The sequence below is a fragment of the Epinephelus fuscoguttatus genome, linkage group LG7 (genome assembly GCF_011397635.1).
Source record: "Epinephelus fuscoguttatus linkage group LG7, E.fuscoguttatus.final_Chr_v1".
Classification (NCBI taxonomy): Eukaryota; Metazoa; Chordata; class Actinopteri; order Perciformes; family Serranidae; genus Epinephelus; species Epinephelus fuscoguttatus.
The window spans coordinates 12,754,640-12,777,537 of NC_064758.1; the positions used below are offsets into that span (position 1 = coordinate 12,754,640).

A 22,898-nucleotide genomic window follows, 5' to 3' on the forward strand; every position below is an offset into this window, starting at 1 on the left:
TATTAACAAACAATTAGATGATATTAAATAATGGTTGCTAACCATTAGTAATCTTATAACTTGTGGTATTTAAACAGTTTAATATTTATATAATATATAAAGTATTTGTTGATATATAATATTAGGTTTGTAAATCATCTGTAAACATAGGTTGTACCTGATTATTACAATACCTTATTTAATGGTTAGTAAATACTGTGTAGTGCTTCTATAAACATTCAGGTTGCCATTTTAAAGTTGCAGTTTTTCTAGATGCACTACACAGTACTTATTAACCATTTAACAAGGTCTTATAATCATCAGCTGCAACTTTATTATAGCCATCCAAATGTGTTTATACCTTCCAAAATAAACCTTATGAACGTCTTATTTCTGAAAATGACAAACATGGTGTGAAAAATTACAAATCTTGTCATTGTCTATTCTTTCACTTTTTCAAACATGCACACACAGACCATACTTTCTTGAGGCATTTTTGTTCTCACAGGCAGTGTGAAGTATAGAGTATTTCTTACTGCAACAGGGAAGCGGCAGAGCCATTAAAAGAGAGCATGTGTGTGAGAGACAGAATGAGAGTGAGTGAAACCCAGCGAGTGAATGAGCTTGTGTGAGCTTCTGCTCCAATGTGCGAGTGTGTATTAGCCCAAGTGTGTGCGTGGCCACACATGCGTCTGTTCACGTGAGCATGTAAGACAGCGAGTAAACGCGTATATGATGGTGTGAGAGTTGAATTATTAATGAGAGTGTTTTCTCTCTCCTCTCTGGAGCCACTGTGGTGTGTTTATGGTTTTTTTCTGCACTAGTAAATGCGTAAAGACTGTGTGTTTTCCTGTTTTTGTCCATGTGTGCAGCTTCATATGTGTGGCAGTGCGGTATGTCGATAAATGCGCCCACATGCATGTGTTTCCAGCAGGAGCTAAATAGATGCTGCATTGGTAGAGTTAAATATAGAACTACAGAGAGAGAGACAGAAAGAAGAGGTTCCCCGAGGGATATCCCTGCCTCTCCCTCTCTTTTTCTCGCTCCCTCTCTCTCCGAGATTTCTGGCCGGCTTTTCCCAACCAAACGTACATGTTTTAATTATCAAGCGCTTAATAAATAATTCCAAAGTCACCAGGGTGTTTCTAAAAATATCCTGACAGCTGAATAATGGATTCCTTTGACCCTTCTCAGCATTGTCACAGTGTGTGTGTGCAAGAGAGAGAAAGAAAGCAGTAGAAGGAGAGAGAAAGCCCCTAAAGCATGTTGATAAGATGTATAAGTATGAGGGGAAATTTCTCTTCCATGCATCATCCATGCTTCTCATTAATATGCTATCTTTACTGAATAACATATTTCAAAGGGATATATATTGTTCATTCTCTTTCAGTGTATGAGGTTTCATATTAGGCTTGGAGACTGTTAAACAAGCTTTATTCTTTTGAAGATGACAATGATGATTTGCAGCCGAGGGTTTCATCATGATCACATTATGATCAGGGTGTTTTTCACTCGTGCATGTAGTGTGCGGAGCCATTAATTCAGTGGTTCCCTCCTTTTGTTCCACTGACCAGGAGCCATTTGAATGCATTTTTCTTTTAATGAGGTAATCAAGTGAAATAGCTATTTATGTTGATATTTGTGGTGTTTTACTGATGTTTTTTGTAAAGCAATCTGCAGTGACTGGGCATGCCGGCAAATTTGTTTTCTTGATTGATTCTGTGGGGCTAGAACCTGTCAGTGTGTCCTCGTTAGGGTTGGGGGATATGGCCCTAAAATGATATCACAGTATTTAACAGTGTTTTTGCGATAATGATATTCTTGACAGTATGACAAGTTAGTAAACATAATATTTTATTATTCATTTAAGAAAAATAGAATTGCAACAAAAAAAGTGATATAGTTTTACAGTTTGCCTTCAAATATTCGCTGTAACTGTCCTGCTATAATAACTGTCGCACATTCACATATATGTAGTTTTCTGTCAAGCCACAAGCCTCACATAGGTTTACATTACCAAAAGTTTATGACAAAATCACTTCACGATGCCCGTGTCAGCATGGTGAGAGAGGAGAGGGAGATAGGCTGTGCTGCTGCCGGAGGAGCCACTGAATGAGTTCCCTCTGAGCGGTAAGTCACTACAAGAGTTCGTAAAAAATTCAGGACGCCACAGTTTATTCCACACTACTGAAGCTGCTCTTCTTTTTGGAACCTCCGTGGAGTCTGTAATAATTTCTCTTTCAGCCATGCTTGTTGTTGCCGTGGGTAACAGTATGACATCAATATGTCAACGATATGTTATACATATATGAATGCTTCTAGGGTGATGTGGTGTATAAGCTGAATTTTTTCTTGGGTGGTGGAGGGGATGACGGCATGACACCTGATGCTTGCCAAGCTGCAGACAAATGCTGGCCACTGTTTGGTTGCTTTTTAGCGAGTCATTGCTGTATTCTCAGTGGCTTTTTTGCCACCAAATGTGGGTGTGTTTTTTAGCAACCCAACACTGAGTTTCTACAGGGAAAGCGGTTGTTTTTAACCCAAACATCAGTGTTTCTTTCAGGGATAGTGTCACCAAAAGTGGCTGGTTTTTTTATACCAAGACATCACTACATTTCCTGTTGGGATAGTGACATGAAAACATTATTTCAGAGACATCGTTGTGTTTTCAGCCAGGATTGTGCCACCATATCCAGGTGCTTTAAGACAAAACATGATCTTTTCTGAAGTGTTTTGTGACTAAACCCAACCATACGTTAACCACAGCCTTGTTGAAACACAAACAAACATTAAAGTTTGAATGTATCTGCTACCTAATTAATAATAATGTTTAAGCATAACGTATCCATGGTTTGTGGTAAACCATGTGGCCGACATTTATTCTGGTGATTGAGTTGATTATCCAGGAAAACTTGAACATTGTTTCCAGAATGTCGCTGTAGATATTTTATTTTCAATGCTGTAACTATATGATCCACTGTGGTACAGTTAAATAAAATGTAGTTTCAGTATCAGAGATGGTTCATAGTGATACTCCTCCTCTAATTGTGACCTAGATGAATTGCCAGAGCAATGAATTGCCGCTCAGTGATCCCTCAGTATATCACAAAACTGCTTCACGTGGCTCAATGAAAAACGATGCTTGAACTTGTGAGATGACACATTATATGGATATGTGGAGACTCTGTACGCCTGCCAATCTCTTTCCAGATTTGGGACTTGTGCCAGCAACTTCCTCCTCAGCTGCTGAAGGACATGGGGATGAGTGAGGGAAAGATAAAGGAAGAGAAAAAGCAAGGGGAGAAGGGGATGCTGGGTTTTAACACCCCAGAAATGATTTTGGTAGAGGCATTACCTTTAACAAAGTAGGTAAGGTCAGCAATTTGGTATAATTTGTACACTCATGAATATAAAACGAGATGTTACATTAATCCGCTGTAATCGATAAATGACAAATATGTAACAAAAAACCCACAGGGATGATTTACAGTAGATAGTAGGAGTGAAAGAGTTCAAAGATGGAATGAAAGAGGGAAAAAAGAGTGAAAGCTTCATGCCAAGTGGGCCAGTGAACCCTGGTGGCAGCAACATCTTGTAAAGTGTCCCCTCAGCAATATACACACCCTCACTCACACACCCTCACTCACACACACACACACACACACAACAGGCTTGATCCCAACTCCAATAAAAGCTCTGTATATCAGCGAGGAGGCCGTCCATTAGATAGATGGAGGACAGCAGGCCAAGGTCTAGACACAGTAGCAGAGGGAAGGGCAGACCTCAGACAGCTTTATTACATTATAGACTGGACATGGTGATCTCTTAATGAAGTCATGTTCACACCTTTCCACTCCGCTGCTCTGTGTTGGACTTCAAACTGCTTCCACAAGGAAGCCAACAGTACCTTGTTGTTAAGGAGTTATAATATAACACCATGTGTGTAAATATATATATATATATATATATATATATGTACAGTACAGGCCAAAAGTTTGGACACACCTTCTCATTCAATGCGTTTTCTTTATTTTCTGACTATTTACATTGTAGATTCTCACTGAAGGCATCAAAACTATGAATGAACACATGTGGAGTTATGTACTTAACAAAAAAAGGTGAAATAACTGAAAACATGTTTTATATTCTAGTTTCTTCAAAATAGCCACCCTTTGCTCTGATTACTGCTTTGCACACTCTTGGCATTCTCTCCATGAGCTTCAAGAGGTAGTCACCTGAAATGGTTTTCCAACAGTCTTGAAGGAGTTCCCAGAGGTGTTTAGCACTTGTTGGCCCCTTTGCCTTCACTCTGCGGTCCAGCTCACCCCAAACCATCTCGATTGGGTTCAGGTCCAGTGACTGTGGAGGCCAGGTCATCTGCCGCAGCACTCCATCACTCTCCTTCTTGGTCAAATAGCCCTTACACAGCCTGGAGGTGTGTTTGGGGTCATTGTCCTGTTGAAAAATAAATGATCGTCCAACTAAACGCAAACCGGATGGGATGGCATGTCGCTGCAGGATGCTGTGGTAGCCATGCTGGTTCAGTGTGCCTTCAATTTTGAATAAATCCCCAACAGTGTCACCAGCAAAACACCCCCACACCATCACACCTCCTCCTCCATGCTTCACAGTGGGAACCAGGCATGTGGAATCCATCCGTTCACCTTTTCTGCGTCTCACAAAGACACGGTTGGAACCAAAGATCTCAAATTTGGACTCATCAGGCCAAAGCACAGATTTCCACTGGTCTAATGTCCATTCCTTGTGTTTCTTGGCCCAAACAAATCTCTTCTGCTTGTTGCCTCTCCTTAGCAGTGGTTTCCTAGCAGCTATTTGACCATGAAGGCCTGATTCGCGCAGTCTCCTCTTAACAGTTGTTCTAGAGATGGGTCTGCTGCTAGAACTCTGTGTGGCATTCATCTGGTCTCTGATCTGAGCTGCTGTTAACTTGCGATTTCTGAGGCTGGTGACTCGGATGAACTTATCCTCAGAAGCAGAGGTGACTCTTGGTCTTCCTTTCCTGGGTCGGTCCTCATGTGTGCCAGTTTCGTTGTAGCGCTTGATGGTTTTTGCGACTCCACTTGGGGACACATTTAAAGTTTTTGCAATTTTCCGGACTGACTGACCTTCATTTCTTAAAGTAATGATGGCCACTCGTTTTTCTTTAGTTAGCTGATTGGTTCTTGCCATAATATGAATTTTAATAGTTGTCCAATAGGGCTGTCGGCTGTGTATTAACCTGACTTCTGCACAACACAACTGATGGTCCCAACCCCATTGATAAAGCAAGAAATTCCACTAATTAACCCTGATAAGGCACACCTGTGAAGTGGAAACCATTTCAGGTGACTACCTCTTGAAGCTCATGGAGAGAATGCCAAGAGTGTGCAAAGCAGTAATCAGAGCAAAGGGTGGCTATTTTGAAGAAACTAGAATATAAAACATGTTTTCAGTTATTTCACCTTTTTTTGTTAAGTACATAACTCCACATGTGTTCATTCATAGTTTTGATGCCTTCAGTGAGAATCTACAATGTAAATAGTCATGAAAATAAAGAAAACGCATTGAATGAGAAGGTGTGTCCAAACTTTTTATATATATATATATATATATATATATATATTTCAAATATATATATATACACACATATATATATTTGAAACCTCCTGAACAATGACAGTAAAAGAATTCTAACTAGGACAAGTTTCAATGTGGTTTCAATGTGCAACCCTCACTGCTACAGTAAATCTTTATAAACCTTACACTGAACCTTTAATGCTACATTATCAGGAAACTCGCAGGTGAAACGAACCTAAACATGGTTTAAACCATCACCATTGCCCAATTCAGCACTCTCACTGGTTTTGCTGCGACAGCGTCGTATCAGCAGTACCGAATGGCGTCTAATATTACCAGTCCTCCAAACTGAACAACAAATGCGTTGTTTGCAACTGCCCTCCAGAGCAATACATAGTGATTGTCTGATCTGACGGCACTATCGACATGATGATGGTGTTCGTCTTTGTGTCTCTCTGCCAAAACTGGTACAAAAAAATAAAGTTACGTTGGTTAGGTTTTGGAAAGAAACATTTAGGCATCATCAAATTACGTACTTATCGTAAAGTTACATACTTAATGTAATGTTATGTAGGTTAGGTTTGGGTAAGTGAAGTTATTTAGGTTAGGTTTAGGGAAGAAACATAGTTGAGCAGCTTCATGTTATGCACGAAACATAAAGTTACATACTTAACGTAAAGTGACATAGGTCACATTTGGGCAAGTAAAGTTACGTAAGTTAGGTTTAGGAAAGAAACATAATTGGGCATCATCACATTACATGCTTAATGCAAAGTTACATACTTAACATAAAGTTACATAAGTTAGGTTTAGTAAAAGTGGTTACGTAGGTTAAGCATAGGAACGTTATGTACTTAACGTAAAGTTACATACTTAACATAAAGTTACACAGATTAGGTTTAGGAAAGAAACAGTTAGGCATCATCAAATTACCTACTTAATGTATAGTTCCATAGGTTAGGTTTAGGAAAGAAACGGTAGGACATCATTACTTTATGTACTTAATGTAAAGTTATGTAGGCTAGGTTTAGGAAAGAAACGGTAGGACATCATTACTTTATGTACTTAATGTAAAGTTATGTAGGCTAGGTTTAGGAAAGAAACAGTTGGGCATCAACACGTGTACTTTATATAAAGTTATGTACTTAACATAAAGTTACATTGGTTAGGCTTACATCAGAAACAGTCAGGCATCATCACATAATGCACCGAACATAAAGTTATGCACTTAACGTAAAGTTTCGTAGGTTAGGTTTAGGAAAGAAACATAGTTCGGCATCATTATGTTATGTATTCATCATAAAGTTATACACTCAACATAAAATTACATGGGTGAGGTTTAGTAAAAATAGTTACATATAGGTGAGGTATAGGAAAAGAAACATGGTGACAACTTTATTTAGTTTCACGGTTCTGAACACTAGCCTCCTGTGTATGTCTGACCCATCCACTACCTCAACCTGCCTCTGTATATGAATTTTCCCTCTTTATACTGCTTTCCTCTTTGTTCCCTCCAGCATATTATTGACGTGATCTCAGCCTACCAATTACATGGGTTATTCGCAAATTACTGCCTCATGATTGTGTGGGTTATATATGAATTCTGGTGCATTAGTTTTAGTAGGACTATGTACTGTGCATGAGAACAGACTGCACCTGTTCATCAACTATTGTGGGATTTCTGGTCAAATGCAGAGTCCATTGCATGAATTTTTGTCATAGTGATTCTGGACACAGTTTATGACTCCGTTAAAAAAAACAAAAAAAACAATGATGATGTCACCACTTTATTTTTGCCTTAGTAAACCGTTTTTCACACTGGCATGAACAGCAGCAGCATTGGGGTGACAATACAGATGCTTGTCTCTCATGATTGGATATTTGATGCATCAGTCTGCATTTGAGAGGAAGTGGTGTGTCGATGTGTGAGTGTGTGTTTGTTATTGCACTACGGTGCACAGACTGAATCCTCTCATAAAGTAACTTAGTCATAGCACATGACACAGTGTCGGATGACGTCACAGTCTTCGTGTACACAGCTCACACTGAGTTGAGCTGCTCAGGAGGAATACTGTGGGGCCTGGATCTGCTCCCATCGAAAATACTTCACACTTATATATAGCACGCTGATGGTATTTTTAGAGCCCTTATGTAATCATTTTTGGCTGTTTGTCTAGAATGAAGAAAAAGATTTGTGTGGACATGTAGATAAGAAAGTCTGACAAAACTGTTATGTAATAAGTCTATAAATAACTTTAGGGCACTATAAATAAATTGGTTCACAGTAATTTTACCTAGTTGGATCACAAACGTGTCCTGGCGGCGTATGTCCAAATGTTTTCATTAGTTTGATCTGCTTTGATGCCTTGTTTCTAACAGCTGACGGGCTGTGAACGCTGCGATGAAAAGAAATGACAGGGAGTGATGAACTGAGATGAGAAAGATGACATAATGGAGTGGAGCAGCAGTAGCCATCTTGCTTTCTTTCTCCTTCTTCGTACAGCTCGTTTTTCCCTTTCATTCTTCAGCTCTCTCCGTGTCTCTTCGCTGCCTCCCATCCTCCCTCTCTGTTCGATCCCTCCTCTTGGCTCCTTTGAAGTTCCTCCCCTCCAAGCTCAGAATGCAGTGTCTTGAGAGAGCGGAGGGGAGGAAGGAAGAGGAAAAACCCCAACAACTTCAAAGGGCTTTTCTTGGGTTGTAGGAAGGTGGGGGTTATTTTTAGCCCTCTTGTGCCCACTTAAATGCTTGAGTTGAGGATGGAGAAGAAGGGCAGATAGAGGAGAGGGCACAGGGAGAGCATGTCAAATGGTCATTACTGTCATACTGCCCTGCAGTACACAAAGATAGGGGTTTTCTACTATATGCTACATATATACTCTTGGTATGAATGAATTGTTGAATCTCTGTTAATACAAGACTATGTTTCAGAAAAGTCGACTGGATGTGTTCAGTACATGTGTGTATCATACATGTATAGTTTACCACGAACCTACAAACTGAACCAACCACACTGAATTGGTAGATTTAGCAGTGGAGCTCCTTTCACTGATGTCTGAGAGTGCTGTTGTTGCTGCCTGTTTAAGTGCTCCCTAAAAATAATAGTTAAAGCCACAGAAAAAAATTACAAATAGACATTGCTTATATTAGTAGTCTTGTTTTGTACTAAACCGAATGTGACAGGTTAAGCTAGCAACCATGTGAGCCAGCCACTGAACTGAAGACAGTCTGAATCAATCAATAACGTCACAGCTTTATTTATGTCAATACATTTGCTTATTGGTATATTGATGTACTTTGGTGCATTTGAATGATCACGTGTCCACTTACTGTCATATGTATTGATCACTTAGACTAAGGAAAAATTAATAAATAACACAGTCAGTGACTATGATGCATTTAACTGAACAAAATTGTTTGAATCAGCCAAGTGAAAACTCTATATTGTTGACCTGTACCTTTAGATCTAATGGCACCTACAGGTTTCTCACTATGTATCTTGCCCATTCATTGGCTGTAGGTCTTAGCTGCTGTCAACAACAACAACAACAACAACAAATTTCATGCTACAGGATTTGGACGTGCAGACAGGTCCAGATATCTGACCTAATCTCTAGGACATCTGTGACGCATTGGCGAATATCTCACTTGTCTGAAAATTCACACCTAGCAATCATTGCCCAGCAAACACGGACGGACCTGGATGTGTCCAAGAGAGCCTGATTGGGTCGTGATTACGTCAAATCACAACTAGTCCGATCAGGCCCAGAATATGACCCTATCACAACCAATTACTTGCGCACGGATGGACCAGTAGAAGTCCGAGAAAGCCCAGTGGGGTCGTGATCGAGTCATATCATGACCAGTCACATCAGAGACTATCACCCTATCTCTATTATATATATATATGTATTAATTAATTTATTTATATTATATATTTATTTTTTCCAGCGGATGTCTTAGTTACAACATGATTGAGCTATGTGTGTTGCTATGTGTGGTATTTATTCAGTTTTGGGAAATCACAATGTCTAGAAAGCATCAGTGGCTGCAGCTGACAGCTAACAGCAGCAGCAAAGCTAACATCAGGACGTCATCTGTTAAAAGCCTCTCATCGTCGGATACGACATGAAACTACTCCAGTTAGCACAATCATGTTGTAACTAAGACATCCACTGGAAAAAATATTTTTTTCACGGACCGTTCATTGAGTTAATGAGTCATTACAGACACTAACAGACAGCTAACAGCTAACGGTTAGCCCAGCTAATCTACAATAACCATGTTATTAATTACAAAACGTGCACACAGAAATAGTAATGTTTGTTCAATCATTGTGTTTATAGACTTTACAAACATCAGATTAGTCTAAACGGTGATATAGTGACGTGAAATATGTGAGCTATATATATAGTGCTAAACTCTGCTGGTTTTCTACCCCTAAGTATTTGTAAACGACAAGACGATTTCCTCTATAGGGGGACATTTGGACGTCATTTCCAGGACGTGGTCACCAAGACATCCTCTCGATGACATAAATTGTACGTCTTGGTGACATCTTGGTGAGGATGTCCTGGAAATGATGTCTAAAACATTGCCTATTTGGCCGTGTTTTAGACTAGTCCGGAACGTCACCAAATGACGCCAACACGACGTTAACCAGACGTCATTTGGCTTGCTGGGTGCTAAGGGGAGCAAGCACTGATTTGCGTCTGATCTGGGGCGATCTCCAAAAAGTGTTGGTGAGTGGAAAATCTGGCTAATATTGGGTAGTGTAAACTTGGTATAATCCATAGAGTGTATACAAAGATGGACAACACATCTTAACTTACCCCCAGTGTGCAAAAATGAAGCCAAAATATCCTGGATACATCCTGGTGATATCATTTAGAGCCAGAGTCTGCACTGAAGATCTCTGCCGGTATTGAGTTCCCACCCATCCACCTATCCGACCAATCGCAAGCAGCAGCATTTTTACATTAAATTACTAGTTAAAACCACACTTGACACTTGAAACATCAGCATCATAAGACCTACCTAAAATGACAGAAACCATCTTTGGGAAAAGTTTTATTTGACATGTACAGTACTTGGAGATTTTAGTGTGGCCTACGTCTCATCCACTAACATGGAGGGTGCCAGCTTGCCTTCGCATTCAGGAAGCTTTTATGTTGTCCATCTCTAATATACAGTCCATGGTCAACACATTTTCACTCCGACCACGTCACATATCGACATTTGGTCATGGACTTTCCACACTGGCATATGCTGTGCAAGGTACCCTGGGTGTGTTGGTTGTTGACGTGCTGGGACGCTGTGTCAACTTCAGCCTGTTATATGCATTGTCTGATTTCGAAATACGATTCTGTTTTCACAGAAAATGTCTTGTTTACACACAGTCTCTTTCAAAATAAATGCACTACCTTGGTACAACACTGCTTTTTCCTTCTACAACAAATGCACGTGGTTACATTTAGCCAACACAAGATCATGGTTGGGTTTAGGCAACAAAAGCATGAGTTGGGTTTAGGGAAAAAGAACAGGGTTTGGCTTACAGTCTTACGGGAAGCAAACACCAGCCTCCTGGGTGAAAGTAGGTGGTTGTAGGACCCATCCACTACCCCTCCCGTCCGCCCTACTTGGACTTTCACCCCCTTAAGTTACGCTGCAGTCCGATAGCATTTCCCCTGAAGCCACTGGGCGCTGTTGAACAATAACGGCTATCGGCCACGTTACCATGCCGGCATGAAAGAATGGCTTTTTTCATCTGTGTCTCATGCCAGAAGTCATTGACCAAGCGCCTGTGTTCGATGACTTCGGAGTGAGACCGGGTTGCTATTGTATAACCGGTCAGGATGTGGGTTTGTAATGGCAAAGGAAAAAATATTTTCTTCATGTTTTGTGAATGTACAAAATACGATATTGCATGTTTTCCTTCTGACTCTGGAATTTCAGTTCTTTAAAGACACATGTAAATGGATCTATGGAAAGAAGTGTGTTATGAGTAACAGTAGGGTTTGCATGAAAGATGACTTACACACTTTCCAAATCTCAACATTGCTTTGCATGTCAGACATATTGATTAACTGATCTAATCTCCTGTTGTGAGAAGAGTTCGTAACAGTGGGGGGGAAAAAATGAATGTTCTGAGATAGCAGGAAGAAACAGCCGTAAGGCCAATTTCCACCAGATGCGTGTTGGTTGTGTGCCGATAGGATTCCATTCTAGTCAATGTGTGTGTTTCCACTGGTTGCGGCTGTGCTGTGTTCTGGCTCCGTCTCAGCTCCGGCACTCCGGAGCCCTCCGCAACAGATACGCAGGACTTCTATTTTTGCTGGACGCCGGAGCACAATGCAGCAATTCAGCACAGAGCAGATTGTGCGGGGCAGGAAGTCGTGCACAGAAACACAATAAAACATCCGGTTAATTTTCAAAATAAAATACACAGTGTTCACGGCGTATCATATTTCCCTGCACTACACCTTAAAAACTACATAATGGGCAGAGGCAGGCCTGAAGTCAACAGGTCAGAGGTTTTCAGATGTCATTTCACCCCGTGAACACCATGGACGAGGAGATATTAATCATGACAGTGCACTGAGATGTCTTGCGGCGGAGCTGCACCACAACTCACAGCAAACGCAGCCGGTGGGTATTGACGGACGGCGGAGCACACAGCGGATAACCAGCGCTGCCGTTCCGCAACATACACGCATCCAGTGGAAATCTGGCGTTAGAGGGGAAGACTACCTAAATTAAGAATTCAAATACGTTATTTCTATGTCCAAGGAAAATTCATTCAAATGTTTGTGAACATAAGCTACACTCTCTTAATGCCAGAAACCAGAAGTAAGTCTCAAACTTATGAGGTCATCAAGTATCAAGTCTGGAGCTGCTCAATAGACAATGAATGGGAGACTGATTTTGTGGACCCACAGAATGTGTTTTTTCTTTTTCATACCCAAATGTATTCTATTGTCGTATTTTCAGCTCTGAATCAGAGCCAAGATCTCAGCAATGACTTTGTTGAGTGCAATTTTGTAAGTCTCAAGCAATCGAATGGCCAGAGCAACAAAAATTAAACCTGATTATTATCCATCACATGAAATGATACCTCATAGTCAGGTTTAATTTCATGCCAAAATGTGATTTGATTCAGAAAATGTAATTTCATTCGCTCACAGCACAAACACATGATAACTCCTCATGTGCTTTGGGCCAGTGAACAAATAGGTGTTCATCAACCACATATAGTGTATTGTTAAAAAAACAAAACCAAACAGGAGTTTTAACATTTACTACAAAGGAAAATGATTGGTTAATGAGTATTTTGCACATCAGGATTCTTGTGCATGCACATTTTCACAGAGCCCACATTCAATAACTTTGGATGAGTTTCATGCCAGATGGGGGAACATTCATCAAAAATCCATAATACATGTTACCTGACACTCATGACTTGCTTAATGATTTTATCATCTCTCATCTATGTTAATATCTTGTATAAAGGTCATAAAAGAAGCTAATAACATGATGATTTCCCACGATGATTGCTTCCATTGCTCGTCTATTCTCTCATTACTTACTGTATTATCGTCATTATATTCTTTCTCATTACATTCTCTCATTACGCTTGCAATCATTTTGTCAGAGGAGCGGTCACATTTTCAAATGGTGTACGTCCCAGCCTGAAATAAGACTCCTCATATTTGCATGGTGTTCTGCTTTACACTGAGAGGTGGTGAGTAATCTGATATCCTCCCTTATCTGTTGCCATGAGTTCACCGCCCACCGTTTTCTCATGATGGATGGATAGTGGGTGAAACACGGGGTCTTCAGAGGGAATCACTAATGTGACAGGGCATATGACTAATGGACTTCACTTTAATACACTCAGATCCTTCACGTTCAGACCCCACAAGCAAAACATTTTCCTGCCGTTCTGCACTTTGTTGAAATTTGTTCTTTTTAAAGGCCAGATAAAATTAAAATTGCACGTTTATTTTCTGCCACAGCACATAGGCCTGCTCTTTAAAAGACCTGTGTTCTCTTTTCAGAAAAATAAATAAATAAAAAGATTGAGGCGTCCAGACCTGTAATATTAAATAAAAATGGAATTTCTTGCCCAGGACCTTTGTCATACAACATTCACCCCCTGCATCCCTGTCTCCTAGAAATTACATTGTATGTTCCTGAACTGCTTTCCTAATTATGTTGTTATGGCAATGTAATCACTGCCTGCATTATGTTTGCAGACAATGTTTCTAAACACTACATTTATGTTGTACCACACAGGCTTTAGAAAGAGGTGGTTGGGGAGGTTGGTGGGTGTACAAAGTGCAAGATCTTGGCACTAGAACGTCGGGTTCACATTCAAACTCCTGTCTTAGGTTTGGGCAACAAAAGTACTTTGGTTAAAGTTAGGGAAAGATCGTAATTTTGCTTAAATGTTAGTAAAAAGATAAAAAAAAAAAATGAAAATAATCCTGTATTCACAAGTCAATGTGCCTAATTTGGCAGAGAAACAACTGAATGTTTTGCAGTTTAACATTTTGTGGATATGTTCAGTATCATTTGCCAGGTACATTAATTAGCAACATTTCTTCAGAAGGTTAATAGAAAACAATCTGCTCAGTATTTGCTGTTTCAAATTAGTTGTATATGATCGTATATCTAGGAGACAGGCCTTGCACATAGCCAAGCAAATAACTTCACTTAGATTTACGTGTAGTACCTGTTTTTCAATGCTGATGAAACAACAACACACAGAGTCACAGAGTTTGAACTCACATTAATGTCTCCTCATGTACAAAAGTGGACAAATGTGTTGTCCTGCCAGTGCTTGCAAAAACCCCCCACAAACAAACACCCAGAGCAATTACACTTCATTGGTAGTTACCAATGCTTTGTCACGCCCCTCTGTGTGTGATATGGACACCAAAGGTCCCCTTTGGCATCTTTATGAGATGCACAGGGCTTTCAGCTAACTCCAATGTAAAAAACATTCTTAGCAATACTTGACACTGAGAGCAACTGACATAGTATAAAGAGAGAGACAATCCTCATAGGGCAGGAGGGAGGGGAGCCAGATGGGTCAACAACACTGGACTTTCACCCATGAGACTGCTCTTTGTGTCTCGTCAAATCAAAAGTCAATGTTGTTTTAATGCAACGCAACGCACCTTAAGTACCTGCATCCCCAGTGAAACCAAAAGTCACCATTGTTTTAGTGTAATGTTGTATAATTTTTATACGGACTTCATGCATTGACATCACTCATATGACACAAATGTCATCTTACGACATTTATGTCATGTTACGATACATAACATACTTATTTTAACCCAGTTCTAAACCGTACTAGGTAGTCTTTTTGCATACCTACCCATGACTATTTCACATTAACCATGTGTTTCAGTTGTGCATTACATAGATACGCTCAAGGGTGCCCTGTGCATCGCTATCAGATGCCGAGGGGTGTAAAAAGGGTTGGTATTTGACAACCTGGGAATGAGAACTGACTGGGTATTTACTGCTTCCAGGGCATAGTTGCTGCATCACAGTCTAACACTTTCCCGCACCTACTCTGTGTTTATATGTTAAACAAGTTAACTGCCAGCAATCGGAATTAAAGCACTGCAATCTTAAACAGTGTACTAATCTTCCCTCCCTTTAGCTTGCTTTAAGCAGTGCAGGTGGAGACTGTACATGTTTTCCTGTAGATGTATTTGCTCACCACTGAGATGGTTAGGCCATACGAATCTCCAGCGGCACATTGTTGCTAATACTGGGAAAGCTAAAAACTTTAAAGTTCGATATATTTAGAGGTCCAGATCCTTGACACTCTCCAGCACTAGGTGCTGCCCCCTGACATGCTGAACAAACTACCAAAAGAACACTTTTAGTCAAAAAAGCGTGCTGCTAAAATCAGTTTGCAGGAGTGATAGTTATTTAGTTAACTGAACCCCTAAAAACGTCTGTAAATGTCATACAAAATGGTGCTTGTCCTTAGCTTGTAAGCTTCAGTTACCAGCATGAGTTGGTTTATATTGTGTCTCAGTGTGCCTGCAGGCTCAACTATCAAGCAAACACATCCACAGGCCCACCCACTCTAAAAGAGCATTTCAGATGTATCTTATCCTCTGTCATTTCAGTTGGACTTTGCATCGACTAATGACAATGTTTTTTAAAATCTTGGTATGAACAACATAGAGGACTCAGGAGTAATGTATCAGTACTATGTCTAAACTTGTTGACCTCTGAGGCTTGGATGCCACCCGGAAACATTCAGCTTCATATGTTTAGCAGCAGAATTTACTAAAAACCCCGATGCTATAATCCTCTGTTTCACAATTCAGTCAGTGATCCCTCTGTGTTAGTGTACGCCTCATTCCACACGGCAGCTTCTGTTTTTGGTTGCTGCCCAGCATCCTAAAGTACACATATGACACACATGGCACTTAACATATTTACAAATGCTCACCAATGGAGTTCCAGACATTGAATCTTTTGAACATTTATTGGACTGAAGCGTAATAATCACCAACTCAGCCAAATCTGTCTGACTTTTCATGTGTATCACAAGTGATGTTGCCCGTGGAAAAGACATGTCTGGTCTGCAATGAAGATCCAATGTGACGTCTGCCATGTATGTTCCCTATCTCCCAGTGGAGCCCGCTGCTTTACTTACATCCCCTCAGGCGCAGGCTGAATGCTATTTAAACAGTGCTGGTGAGCAAGGAATACGGCACAATCAGCTCCCCAGTGATGCTCACTTTGATGAATGAGCAAAGGTGTAAAGTATAGATTACCATTTTTTGTTGCAGTGTTGGAATTGCATGTAAGCATTTCCCTAGAGGGCTTTGTACTGTACAGTATGTGTCTGCAGGTATGTGTGTTTATGGGTGTGAGTGCATGCAGGTTCTGCTGTGATCTGTATGTTTTAAATTCTGTCGCATATGCAATTATCTTCAGGGGAATAATCTATACAGTGCATGTATTCCATCTTTCTACTGTCTCACTGTTAACCCCTCAACACCTGAAGAGATGTTGGAATTCATACGCATTTTTCCCCTAATCAGTGTGTAGCAAGTGATATCCTACCTGGATCATTACTATTTGACACAGAAGCTGTGCTTGTGGTTACTAGGAGATGTTCACTTAAATCATTAAGGAAATATATTGATATTGTTTCCAACATTTCCAATGGTAGAGACTAAACTGACTCACTGGGCATGCCTACCCAGTATGCCTTGCAGGAAGACTCCTACTCTGTAACTGATTGGCTATGTTCTTCCAGGTGTTTTCTAAATGCTAATGTTGATGCTAAGATGTAGACAGGTCTAGGAGAGAGCGAAATAGCCATGGTAGCTTACTGTTTCCCCCCCTGGATATTGGAATAAAGTTAATGCGAACCCAGTGTGTGCGTCCACAAAAACAGTCTCTTGAGAAAGCTCCAGTCAGCTTACAGCTGCCTGTGTAACAGCACAGCTGGCTAGCAAGCAACCCCTGCAGGTGCTCAAATGCTTCAGGCACTAACATGCCGTTACACCAAACGCTAATGTTAATGGTAAGAGGTAGACAGACCTGGGAGGAGAGCGACTTAGCCATGGTGGTTACATTTTTGTTCCCAGGATACTGGAAGTAAGTTAATGCTAATCTGCAGGTGCGTCTATGGGTCTCTTGAGAAAGCTAGCTAGCAACCCCTGCAGGTGCTAGCATGCTGTCATACTAGTTTGTGGAGCTTCTCAACTCCAAAAACATATTGAAAATGACCAATATTTGAAATTACACAGTTGATTTATAGCTTAATAGATTATCAGAAGTGAATGTAATGATAAAATAGTTTATAAAAATTGTAAAGACTTACTGTTGTTTGGACTGGGTAGCCTATCTTCGGAGCATGGGAACAAAAACATGAGCTGCCAGGTTGAGTTGCTCTGTTCCTGAGCCTTTCTAGTTTGTAGCACCAGTTAGCATCTTAGCAAGGCTAACGTTAGTGTTTAGCAAACACCTGGAACAGTATAGCCAATCAGAGGCAGAGTAGGGATGAGTCTTAGAGCAAATCAGGTCAACTGGGTAGGTGCACTCAGTGAGTCAGTTTAGTTTCTCCCTATTCCCAAAGGAAAGTAGCTAAAGCCTGATCGAAAAGTCAGTAGATGTTGTTGTATAACCTTGTATGCTAATTAGCATATCTGTGATGTCATAATTCATGTTTTTTCATAATGTATACAGAAACTAAAAAAAGACTCATACTAAATTTAACTGACTACATTTTCAAGATATGCTCATCTCATCAATAAGAACCTAATCTACCTCTATCTTTTATTTATTTTATATACTCTGTTACTCAATATTTTTCTATAAACTCTTAAAAACTCTGTGTATTTTTGGGGAAAAAATAAGTTAAATCAAGGTAGTCAAGTTAAATAATTTACATCAAAAACAAAGGAGAAGTTACTGGGACAAACAATGGTAATCATTGATTGGTGGTTATGTACACACATTCACAGCTTATTCATGTTTTTGTCTGGCTGATGATTGGTTGTCTGATAGCTCTGCTGCCTTCCCCAGACTGAACACAGTCAGTCCAGAGAGACACAGCCACATGAGAGCACTGCCCAAAAAGAAACTAAAAAAAGACACTAGAGGCACTAAACTCTCAAAAGTCACCAAATCTAGTGAGAAAGCCACTAAATTTGTGACACTGCAACCTGCTATGAAAGATGATGTCTCCGTTCTTCATCATACCTGTGAAACACTGATTGGCATAGGTGTAGTCCTGCTTGAGTGCACTGGATTGACACTGCACCACTTTTATTCTCCAACTGAGCAAATAGCATATTTGCAAATTGCATAATCTGGTGAAAATTCATATGCACTTTAGTGATGATTGGAAAACTATTTATGTCATGCAAGAGAGACAATAAAAACGGTGGTCCGAAGTTGTCAGTTACAATATTAGCTCATGCTCCCAATCGCAATTCTGACTTTAACCTTGCTTCTCTCCTCTTCTGTGACCTCCTGCAGGAGTGTGCCTGGTGCTGGGTTGCATGATCTTCCCCGACGGATGGGACGCCGAGGTGATCCGGGACATGTGCGGGGAGCAGACGGGGAAATATTCCCTGGGTGATTGCTCTGTACGCTGGGCCTATATGCTGGCCATCATGGGCATCCTGGACGCCCTCATCCTCTCCTTCCTGGCCTTCGTCCTGGGCAACCGGCAGACAGATTTCTATCTTGATGATTTGCAGACAGACAACAAAGGTTAGTGAAGGAAAAATCAGCATCATCACCAGCAGATGAGCCATGCAGGAGATCAACCTAGTTGCCATAATAACATGTCGGCATCGTATGTTTCTGCAAAACCAGGGATATGCTGCATTTGATTGTTTCATATGTAGCTCAGATTACATGTAGGCCTATATGAGCTGAGTTTCTCATAAGGAGGAGGGGATGATGGATGGCATGACATCTAGGCCAGATGGCTGCCAAGCAGTAGACAGCAGCAGACCGGCAGAGATTTGTTTTTACGAGGGTTAGGGATATATCTAGCAATTTTTGTTGTGACAAAAGCAAGTACTTTTTTAGCAATAGTTCGGGACATGTCCAGCCGTTAGTGTAACAATAAACCTGGGTGAATTATGACGTGGAAAAACCATGGAGGTAAAAAATACAAATGAATTCCGATATGACTGTTCCCATAGGGATCTCATGCCCAGTTATTGGATATGTAGTGGATTTAAGACCCTGCATGAAAGTGGCCCTGATCTGATTGGATTGGATCAGATTGTCTACACTATGAAAAATTATATTAGTGTTACATTAGAGCAAAGAGAGCAAAACAATGGATTTGGGCAACATTTACTTGTCATGTAAATATATAGTTAGTTGTAAACCTATAGGCAGGGCCACTGACCAAGCGGCTGTATTTGACAAGTTGGAAGATAGAGTACCCTGGCCGGCTATGGTAATGTTTGAAGCTTAGAACAGGGTGTCTTGGGAATGGGGGAGAGTGGCAACAAAGGAAGGACCCAAATGCAGAGTCGAGACGGCTGGAATATCTCAATGTGTTTTTATGGAAGTGAGGGTATATATATAGGTTCTTGCTGATAGAAAAGCAGCAAGAGTCCAACCTGGGCAGCAGGTCCAGCAGGCAGGAATCTGGCAGACAGGTAACAAATAACGGAAAACCACATTACAACTATGGAGATCTTATAAGGAAACAAAGGAAGTGGACAAAGGAAGGAAGTACAGGTGAGGAGGTAGGTGAGGAAGGCCACAGGGAACAGCTGCAGGGCTGATGAGGAAAGCTGGAACAGATGGGTGAGGCTGTCAGGTAACCTGAGGCCTGAAGCCAGTTCCCAGGAGATAGATAGATAGATAGATAGATAGATAGATAGATAGATAGATAGATAGATAGATAGATAGGCTTATTCATATCTTTTCCTTATAGTTTGTCCATAGCCCTGAAACCGTGAAGTGATTCTACTGACCTATAACAATATATGGTATAGGGTCCTCTTTTTTCTTCAGTAATTGGTCAGAGGTCGGGATGGTGACAGGCTGTGATCTTACATCCTAAACATAACCTGCTCTGGAGCAGGTTAGCTGTTCAGCGTAAGTTGCCATAGTGATTTATTCCAGGAAAAAGAGAACCAGCTTCATAGTACTTAAAACCCAGAGTTAACCCAGAAGTTATCTCGCTAACTCTAAATCCTGCTTCACAGTTAGGGCCTCAGGACTTGCAAAAAAAGTCTAAAAACAACATGTACTGGAGGGTTTGAGGTAGCAGGTGAGAGCAGAGCACATGGCTGTGGACAGGGATGGAGAGCTAGGCCAGGCAAAACCACTGGCTAATGTGGGGATTATTCAGGAATCTTTATTGGGGGGGCACTTCTCTAAATCTTGAACCCATGACCTTTCATTTGGTAGGGGGAGGTTTCCTGTATTGATAAACCTGTTATATGGGGGGGCATTCTTCTTTACGAGTGCAGCTGGTGGGTGCAAACTGGGGTCAGAGCTTCAGTTTGGTATAAAAGTCTGTGCATTCTGAAGGCTGGCAGAGAACGCTTGGGTCTTCTCTCCATGCTGCAGGCATTAACGAAAATCGATTCCTCACATCGAGTCCGTCACTTCTTTAGAGAGGGCAATTTCCTTCACATTAAAGCCATAGTTGGTAATGTTGAAGAGCTAGCAAGATTTGAAAGCGGCACCTCCTCTAAGCTCCACCCCCTGCTCCCCCTCCTGTCAGTGCTCCGTCCAAAGCCACAGCCCAGACATGCCTGAACGCGCATCCTGCAGTCAGCAGAGCAGAGAGCCGAGTAAAAATAACAAATCCCCCCAAAGCAAACAAATAATTACCTGTCCAACAGAAAGACAGCAACCTCCGCATCACTTTTCAGGCCCTTCAGCTACCTCAGTTGTCTCCACCGTTCAAAAGCTGGACTGCTGTTGATGTCTGGTTTGTCCTCTCACTTTATCCAAAGCCTTTGTCGTCGCAGCCTTTTCTGCCTCCGACTTTCCTTTCTCAGCCTGTTTAGCGGGGCGAGCTGTTACAAGTAACCCTGGAAGTGGTACTTTTGGCTGCATTTTCTCTGCCATTGTGCAGCAAACTCCTGCTAACTCGGTATTACTGCTGAGGAGTGTGCTGAATATTTCTGGCAACGGTGACATGTGATGAGTGCATGCAGGGAGGAGGGAGGGAGGGACGGAGATGGGCTCGGGCAGGACGAGACATGAAGGCATCAGATTGGTTCTTTCCATTCGCACCGAATGGCAGGGATTGGTCAGAGTTTTTACAGGCCTGCAGCTGCCACAGGATTTTTTTCGTTCCTTTTTCTGAACACATTATGTATTGACTACTCTCAGGATGGAAGGACCATTTCACCCAGTATAACAAGAAGTGTTTCTGAACAGGATTACCAACTATGGCTTTAATTAGAAAGAACTCATGATACTAGAGCACACAACAACACTTTTTACGGCTCTAAAGACACCACCTTCCAAACTCTTGAGATACAGAGTATCACTCACAGCCCCCTGCACAGAAAGCCTGGATGTCACTTTTCATGGCTGTTGTTGTTGTTCTGATGGATATATGATGAAACTGAAAGAATAGATCTAATATGATCAATCAAAAGATAACAACTTTTTGCACTACTATCTATGAGCTGCTTTTACCCAATTCATAGTCTGTAAAAACACATAATCATAAACCTGAATAAGAATATAAATGAAACAGAAAATAAAACAGGAGAGCACAGTGTGTTATACAGTAACACAATGTCCCTAAAGGTAGATTAGACAGTCAACCTTCCTCCAGCTTTTATTTTTAGGCTTTAACTGTGAGGCCATTAACATGAACAAGATTTGCCCAGTTGAAAAATGACTCCACTCCAACCTGACCTCAGTAACTCCAGCCAAATTGCTTGCAGTGCTGTATTCAAGAGTGGGAGAACGTCCTCCAGAGGGTTTCTGACAGTTTGCATGATGTTGCATCAGGACACTTGAATTGCAATTGTTTCAGCCGTATGAAAAGAGAGGGAGAGGAGGAAAGGGATGGAAGAAGAAGGTAGTGGAGGGGCAAGAGACAATGCAAAACAATAAAAAGTCTCCTTACATAAGGTTTATGTTTGATTTGACTCCATGAGCTCAATGTGCAACAACACAAAGAGAAACAGAGCGAGGGTGAAAGAGATAGAGAGAGATGTGTGACATAAGACATAGTAGACTGAGAGATATACAGACAGATAGAGAGCGGGATGGAGTAAAGGAGAGAGGAGGAGTGTGAGGAAGAGACGGGGAGATAAAGAGAGAGAGAAAAGTGACATAAGATGTCTCGGTTCTCCGACGGTCTATCTCCATGATGGTTTCCATGGTAACTGGAGATATTCCAGAGCGGGGGCGTGTCTTTCTGTTCTTATCTGATTAACCTCATTGATAGTCTCAGCGATTTTACACATTTAATGCACCTAATGCTTTGCTCACGTTTCTGTCATAGAAATGAATGTCCCTTTAGCTTCTTTATATTAACGGATAAAACAAAACTGTGTGACACCCTATGGACATTGCATGAAAGCATGTGTTGCTCATGTAAGTAACAAAGGGGAAAAGTAACTCAGGATTAGATCAGTAAGAAAGTTTACTGGATTTCTACATATGTTGTCATGAAAAAATAAATCACCTGTGAAAAAGAAATGAAATGACTGAATTATGTGGACTTTGGCTGGACATAGGTCAGATATGAATGTTCTTTTTCACCACTAAGTGATGACCTAAATGCTTAACTTATACTTACATAAGCAGATTCCTGTTTTACACAAATATGCACTTTTTCTGCTCTT

The 22,898-nt window shown here is 40.9% G+C and overlaps 1 protein-coding gene across 1 annotated transcript in view; it reads left to right on the forward strand.

Moving 5' to 3' along the window:
• LOC125891461 (LHFPL tetraspan subfamily member 4 protein-like) overlaps nt 1–22,898 on the forward strand; it is a 42,232-nt gene that overhangs the window by 15,684 nt on the left and 3,650 nt on the right. Inside the window, exon 2 of the mRNA XM_049580771.1 lies at nt 18,583–18,819. Coding sequence (XP_049436728.1) covers nt 18,583–18,819 — 237 coding nt within the window. The remainder of the gene's footprint in view (nt 1–18,582; nt 18,820–22,898) is intronic.